This window comes from Apaloderma vittatum, unplaced genomic scaffold, assembly GCF_000703405.1.
Source record: "Apaloderma vittatum isolate BGI_N311 unplaced genomic scaffold, ASM70340v1 scaffold45131, whole genome shotgun sequence".
Classification (NCBI taxonomy): domain Eukaryota; kingdom Metazoa; phylum Chordata; class Aves; order Trogoniformes; family Trogonidae; genus Apaloderma; species Apaloderma vittatum.
In genome coordinates this window covers 1-8,324 of record NW_009698200.1, presented here as the reverse complement: position 1 = coordinate 8,324, position 8,324 = coordinate 1, and the positions used below count along the sequence as shown (strand labels likewise).

At 40.1% G+C, this 8,324-nt stretch overlaps 1 protein-coding gene across 1 annotated transcript; it reads right to left on the bottom strand.

Annotated features, from left to right (window-relative positions):
• Positions 1-1,070: 1,070 nt before the first annotated feature.
• SUV39H2 (suppressor of variegation 3-9 homolog 2 (Drosophila)) lies at positions 1,071-7,859 on the bottom strand (the record flags this gene model as incomplete). The annotated part of the gene is made up of 5 exons (XM_009877906.1): positions 1,071-1,302; positions 2,495-2,624; positions 4,164-4,310; positions 6,059-6,730; positions 7,714-7,859. Coding segments are annotated over 5 exons (1,205 nt in total), but the record flags the coding sequence as incomplete, so codon positions are not given.
• Between the last annotated feature and the right edge of the window lie 465 nt (positions 7,860-8,324).

Genomic DNA, 8,324 nt, shown 5'->3' with positions numbered 1-8,324 from the left:
ACAACTTTAAGATGATCAGGAAAAAAAAAAAGACAATGAGCAGCTGAAGAACAGAACATTTCTCAGCCTTTTACATTCAAGAACATCTTAGAAATGTCTACAGCAAACGGGTAAACTCACCCCTAGTCTAACTTCACTGAAGTTAACATTTTTGCAACAAGAAAAAACAGGCCTAGTATCTTAAAAGTCTGTCACTAGATAAAAAAAGTCACAGTATGTAAAAACTTAGTCAAAAACAGTTGTGAAAACAAATCGATTCCCAGGGTATTTTTGCACCTAACAGATAACTGAGCATATCTCTGTAATGCGTCATCTTTGTCAGGCAACTCCCTGTCAGGGCTGCTCTCCCTACTCTTTTGTTATCTACTTCCAAACTGGAGCAAGTAATTTGTTTCAGCAATGACTCCCAAATTTCTGTAAGGAAAACAAAGGGTGTATGTTACTACCAGTAACCCAATATTTACAAATTCTCTGTAGAGCTGCAGACCTCCTAGAGCATCCTCATTAAAAATCAGAACGTAACAACTGAAGAAATGTCCGTATGTAAAACTCCTCAATAACAGCAGCGGAAAACATTTGAGGCCTTGATCTTACCTCTGGAATCTGCTAAAACCAATCATTTTACTTGCGTGGAGTTCAATGGATGTTTTACGATTTGCATTCCTGTGAACCTTCATTTAGACATAGTCTTGATGGCTGTCCTTAATCCTTCACCCCCATGCCATAAATGTTATTGCTAATCTCTTGAAGCTTTTCTTTAGACAGAAGAAAGCAAAAAGAACTGTCAGCTGTGATTTAGGATTCAAATCAAATGCCTCCAGACTTTTCAAGGTACAGAAAACAGAACCGTTACTTCGTCCCACTGAACCCAGCTCCTAAGAGGCCTGGGGCTGCAAGCTCACACTCGAATGTTCACATCAAGATACATTTCTCAACATACATTTTACTGCTTCCTAAATAACAGCTCTAGGAAAAAAAAAAAATAAAAATCCCCGTTATCAGTTCTGTACTTGCCTGAAACACTGCATCTCTTTCTTTGGCCAATGCCATTTCAATTACAAATGCAATGCCTTGTTTTCACTGTATTTATTTACATCAGATGTAAGAATACTTGAATATGTGTGTGACAGAAGAGTCTTCTTAAAACACATTTAAAAGAGAGCAAAGTACTTGTGGCTTTGGGTACCCGAACTCAGTTGAGATAACCTCTGCAACACACAGCTCCGCATTTACAGACAGTTCTGATCCTCTTTTTGGATGGGCTGAGACCATCGGCAGAGTCTGAAGTGAGATCTATTGAACCTGTGACACAGAGAAACACAAATAAGGATGTTTTCAAAGACAGACCAAAGCCATGCTACATATTCAAATGCCTTCGAAAAGCTGCCTACCACCCCAGTTCTTAACAATGTGTGAATTCTACGAACGGCCACGTTACAACCACGTAGGTGACACCATGAAAAAGAGCAATTTTAAGGATTTGAGTAAGATCGATTTGTCAGCACTTCAAGAGAGCTTCTGCAAGAACAAGGTACAGCTCTGCAGTGTGGAAGTGGTTTTCCAAAAACAAAACTGCAGGGCAAACAACACACTGCCGCTGTGGATAAGCAGTTTGTGTGCAAAGCTGGACACACAACACCCCTGCCAGCAAACCTCAAGAATTTTTTATTGTATCAAAAAAAATGCCACAGAACGGTTTAGCCTGGAAGAGGCTTTTAAAGATCATCTAGGCCCAACCCCCCTGTCATGGGCAAGGACATCTTTCACTAGACCAGGTCGCTCAGAGCCCCGTCCAACCTGGCCTTCAACATTGATGAAGATTAATTATCAAAGAATCATCAAACAGTCCAAGTTGGAAGGGACCTCCAAGGAGCATCTGGTCCAACCTCTCACTGGAAAGGCAGCCGAGATTAAATTAGCTAGCACCCTGTCCAGTTGCCAGTGATGGGGACTCCACAACATCCCTGGAGGGGTTGTTGCAGTCAACAATGGTTCTCAGTGTAAAAATATTTTTTCTTAACTATGAAAGTGCTGATAGTATCTCACCAAGAACTTTATTTCCTGAAGTCTTTGTCGAGAACCAAGCCCTAGAGACACCAGAATGCAGAGGCAAACCCATGGTGCCTCAGACCTCTCATCTGTTACACCCATCCTTGCACCTATCACTAGCAGATTACTCAACAAGTAGTTTACCTGAAATGCCAGCTTGAATAAAGGAAAGCTTTATCTTAATGGTAACCTGACCATTCCTTTGAGTATTTTCCCCCCTCAGACATTCCCACCACAACCTGACACTAAATGCTGAGGGAGGTAACATACCAGGGTGCAGGCAAAAGCTTCTTGGCACGATGCTGTCTGCGCCATGCACCAACCAACAATGACTGAATCCACAGAGCTGTAGTGCCTCACCTAAAACTCTTACTATCAGTAAGGCTGCAGCAAAACCCACCAGCGCCCCAGACTTTCTGCAAGAAAAGCATTAAAATGTGCAGACCTTTCATCTGATAGTCAAAGGTCAGTTCTTCTCCAGCCTTGATGGTCCGTGTAGAAAACAGTGCTATGCGTGGAAGACGCAAGTCAAGGTTATCAATAAACACGTTGAAGACTTGAAGGTTTGGATCACACTGTAAGGCAAAAAATAATGTGGTTTCTGTTAAGAAAACTGCACGCTAAGTTTCACGGAAGTGTTTAAGTAAACCAGTCACGGGAAAAGAAAAACTGGTTCTTCTCTCAGTGACAGAAGTCTGAAATTCGGTTATCTGCTGAAATCAGCAAATTACATTCTTGAAATAGGGTTGAAGAACATTCATAGCTTAGAGTTGAGTCCTTTCAAAAAGGCAGCCTTTACACAGCATGTAAACTACACTAATACGCAACAGTCTATTAAAAAAAATGGTACCTTCAAAAGATGACAACAAAAATGACAACACAGTCAAAGCTACATTCAGAGGCTACTATTTACCTGCAAAACCCACAGAAAGAATTCAAGTTGACAGAAAAAACAACCTAGTGTTTCAAGCCACACACACTATACTGTATTAATGTTTAAGCATTGCTTTCAGGCCAGAAATATATATACTTCTATTTTCAATTGCTAACCTGCTCAGCTTCTGAATTATCTGCTATAGGCTGGATGGCAGGAGGAGGGTCGAGGACACTAAGCAGGAACTAGAAACCACTTGATAGTTTTTTTTCTGAATTTACTGTCAGAAGTCAGCAGTCACCATGAGTTCATTAAACCCTGCAGGCTTTCTTGCTCTGTAAGAGGAATCCCCCATTAAAGAAGCAGAAGTGAAGTTACACATTTAACTGTACATTGGAGAGTGAGAATGCTTCACTCCCCTTTCTGAAAGCAAAAAGCAACTGGCTACACCTAAAACTCTTCTTCAGCCTTCTCTCTGGCAACCCTGCATAAAATACAAGCATCAGCAGCTCCCAAGTCTGAAGATGTGAATTTACTGTATTTGTAGAACACATGACTGCAAACCTCTCCAACATTGTATCAGTGAGAAATAATAGTTTAAGCTCAGGAACTTTTACAAATGCAGCTCAGCCTTCTTCCTTTAGATACTTCAGGAGAACAGGAAATAAAACAACACTACACAAATTTCCTGTTTAAAATGTACTTTCAAGATCTCTGGTAAGTTAGATTTAGGAGAGAAAAAGGTATCTACAGTGGAGAAATACCAAAAAAAGCAAAAGGAATTCTAATTTTTGCCTCTAACAATGTTTGAAGGATGAAATGCAGCATAACCCTCCACCCTGCCCTGCTCCAAAATAACCCAATCATCTTGACTCTTTGGTAATTTTATTACGTACTTCTCACATGCTAGGTCTTTTAACTACTTGGGGGAAAAAAAACCCAAAACACCCAAATCAACCCTAATTTGGTTGTCTAGAACTAGTAAATTCATGACCTCAGTCCTGCCAGATGCCCACTTCAGGCAGCATCTCACTGCCAGATTTTTGCAGGTAGCCTTACTCCAAATACAGCTAATTCTTCAGTTCCATTTCTTATGTCATCTGACCGGTCTGCGCTGGCACAAAACAAACTACTCCAGAAAAAAACGTGAATACAATAAGATGTTTACAAGTAGGAGAAGATATTTCTGGCACGATCAGGATAATTCTCTGAATTCTTAGTACACAAAACAAGGTCTTACGCTATGATTCACAAAGTGAGACACATTTCCATATCGAGCTGCATCTACTGTAAATTCATCTGAGTCATAGTCCAAATCAAACAAGTATGTATTTCCCTGGTTGTCATAGAGCTGGCCTCGTCTCTCTGCTTCCTCACTTGTAATCACCTAAAAAAAAAAACAAAAAGAGAGAAAAAAAAAGAAACCTGCATCATATTATTAACTATCACTAAATTAAAACAAAACTCGCAATCAAGTTAGAAAAAACCCCTTAATTTAGTAAAAAATGCCACATTTGCTTTTTGATGTTGAAATAGTGTTCCAGCTCTAAGGGTTAAAGAATACACACCTACAGCTAAACCAATTAGTGACTGCAGTTTCTCTGGATATAATTTGTCTGCAGCTGATGCCCAGTACTGCCCTCTCTCAGGGAAATAAAAGAAAAATTAATCAGCCCTTCTATTAAGAGTTTTGATGATGACAGATGCAAGCAACTGTTTCTACTTTAAGTTTCTATACGCGACAGTTTTTCATTAGACCTAGAAAGCCTTGTTTACTTGAGGTAAAATAAACTTTCACCTTTCTCCCTCTGCACAGCCAAAGATCAACAGGTATCAGTCTTTACAACCCAGTCACATTCAGAGGCCACTATTCATCTCCTCCCTCCCTAGAAGCATCTCTTCTGGCTGTTTTTTACTGCAGTCAAAGATCTTATTTATGCCAATGACAGATCACTTCACAAAGCTGAATCTATGCAGTTAGTATACACTTGCACGTGGTAGAAACCCAGAAACTCCCCAAAGGAAGAGAAGAGCTACAGTCACTTTCGACAGAAGCAACAGCTTAAACAACTTCTTCTGCAGCCTGTTACACTGAATGTATTATTTTGTGCAGACTCACCAAAGAAATTACAATTTGGCAGCAAGGCAGATACAAAACGTTGCACCACTGGACGAAAAAACCTCAAAAATCTTTCTGACAGGCTAAATTTGAGAACAGCAGAATCAGATGATTCAGCAGTACGGAATAAATGGATTCAGGTGAAAGGTAAATACACAATCTTTCCTTTAAACAACAAAATTACATAATCACCTTTCTGCATGAAGCCCTCCACAGAGATATTTTGAATGACTGTGTTTACAAGAAAGGTATGAACAGAAGAAATTAGAAGATTCTTGGCAGGAACCATGGAGGAAATACAATTAACACCATAAACATTTGTATGAAGGGACACAGGTTGTTATTTTGAGTCCACCTAGTAGCAAGGCAGATTGTGGCAAGAATAGGAGAGACTGGATCAGAGAGGCTGCTGGAAGTTGCTGATATAAAGAGCTCTGAAGCAGAGCAGAGGCTGAACAGAGGGTAACTCAAGGGCTCTATTTTATAACATGAAAATTCTGTTTGAAACAGTATGAGACTGGATAAACAGGTAACGTCCATACTACCAGTCTTATTCTTGCTGCTAATCGAAAGTAATAAATATGTTTGGAAATACCACCTTCAAACTTCAGACAAAACAGAAAAGGGACTGAGAGACTGGGTGGGAAGTTTCTCAACAACTGTGGCAACAGTAAAAAACTATAATAAAGATGATCAGGGGAGAATGAAGAATGTAACTGCCTTGAATGAAAAAAAGGACATGCCTTTACAAATACTAATAGGGCAAGTATCTAAAACAACTCTCTAGCAACACGTGGGTAAGTATTCTCTTTACATTCTACTTTTCACAATTGCTCTGGAACGGAAGAATATTCTGGACAATATAATTCTGCTGTGATCCTGAATGTCTATTTACTGCATTTCTTTAAACAAAAGTAGACTCATCGATTATACAGCAGAAGTCAAGTGTTAAAACCAAGAGCAAGTTATCAAGATTTTCTCCAACATTTCCTTAATTGTTAAAAATGAATACATACCTCTCCAACATACTCCATCACAAAACTGTTGGTTTTAATTTTCTGGAGGGTTTTTACTCCCCAGCCACGGCCATTGTTAGTTCTGAAGATGCACAGAGAATACGGTGTACCTTTCTGTACTATCCTATTAGGACAGTCAGGCCCACACCTACAGAACGAATTGCATTCATAGATGGGCAAACCAGGCTGGATTTTCAACTTCTTTCTTTTATTGTAAGCCAAAATAAATCCAGCCTCCTTTGGACAGCACTTCTCAGCAGGGCAGTCAGTGCATTCACAGCCAGTCGTTATTCCGTTTATTACATTTATTCCCGGGGCAGGTTTATATTCATTAATATAGTAGAAGTCTAAAGGCGGGCCTTCAAGATCCACAGTGTTTTCTACCAGAATCATTGCTTTATGATTCTTTTTCCTGTTGAGTTCTTCTTTCCACCTCTGCAGAGCTATTCTTTGCTTAGCCTTCTTTACAATGTAGTCTGCAACCGCAGGTTTCAAAGCTTTGACGTGGTTTCTCACGTTCAGTGCTTTGCCTTCTTTCACACGAGACAAGAATTCATTCTTGTCACTAAGAAAGTTTTGAAGAAGCAATGGGCATTGCAAATTTTCCTGAGGTTCCCAAGTATTTGAAGATTCTGGCCATCCTTTCCATTTCACAAGATAGTATTCTGTGCCCTTGAAACACAAAAACAGATACAGACTTAGCCACATTTTGGTTTATGGAAATCCAGCATCACAGAGTACACAGACAAGCACAAAAAAGCTCTGGAGTTAAATGGCAGGAGGTCTTGATATCCCCATAACTATTAGAATTGGGGAGAAAGAGAAAAATCAAGTTTTCTGTTTGCAAATTAACTTACAGCACAGCTTTGGACACTTTACACATGGTCTCTAGGGGCAAAGAAACAAAGAGCTGGGAAGACCTCTGAGCACTAACAGCATACCTCGCGGAGGCTAGTTTGGTAAGGCAGTTACATAAGTCATGCTAACTAGTTGCATGACTTGTGTGCACAAGCAGAATATAGTCGTATCACACACAGAACAACAAAAATCATTTGAAATTTGGTAAAAGCCCCCAAACAACACTAAACCCCACTATTTGCAGTATCAACCATCCTCCCAAAAGAGGATTTACTCAAAATACGTAATATTGTATTTATACTCAAGAAGCATACATTTTGTACTTATTTTAAAAAGGCCAAATAACTGTAACATGGCCAAATCCTGAGACCGAATTTCACTGGCAAAACCAAGCCGTAGGAATCCAGCTGCAGCACATGGCCCTAACTCTTCATCAGACTACAACAGTCTGGAGAGAAATGCAGACTGTTACTTACAATTAAAGGAGAAGTATTACAGTACACATTGAGCTACACTCTAGATGCATGAGTATTTTGCTTAACTTCTAGATGAGCAAAGGTGAAACATTTCATATTCTAACATCTCCTAATTTCAGAAAAAGACCTTCCTTCAACACACTGAAAGCAGCAGTTACATTGCTTTCTGTTTACAGTTCAAAGTTTAAAAGAGATTTCATTCAGCAGTAGGAGAAGCTTTGTCCTCACACCCTGCTACTTTAGATTATGAGCAAAACTACCTTGGGCTTCCTTTGAAATTTCAGCTGAAAGAGTGATCAAATTGGTCTGTGTTTCTCTTACCTCTTCTACCTTGTAGTCACACAAATATTCCACCTCATAACTCTTTAGACTCCTGGTGGTGATTCCAATGGATTTACATCTGAGATTTTCCTTCCTACATAATTCTTGGAGGGTCTCAAGTGAAGCTAGACATGGCACATACCAAGCTACAATAAGAAAATTGGCAGAGAATCCTATTTAACGGCTAAATCGAAATCATTATGTCTTATCCCAGAGTCCCCACATTATCATTTGTGATACCAGTTCACGAGCTTCTTGTGCAGCTACGGCGTCTCACGGAGTGAAACTCAACCCTTCGCTAAAAGTGAAACACACCAATGATTCCCTCCCTGCACGTTTTTTCAGTACAGTGCATACACTTAATAAAGAGCAAAAAATATTTTGGAGGGCAGAGATTTCCACACGTGAATGCTGCACTAAGAACTGAGCGATTTCCCTACGACGACAACACCCGGTAACTGAGCTACGGCGACGCGGAGACCGCCGTTCTTCCACAAGACCACCGAAAATACTGCAGTTAGCCGAGTGGGATCGGGCACTTGCGAATGCAACCATGGTGGCCGGACGAGGGGAAGCAGGAGATCCACAGCTCTCTTCCAGAAGGATCGCGG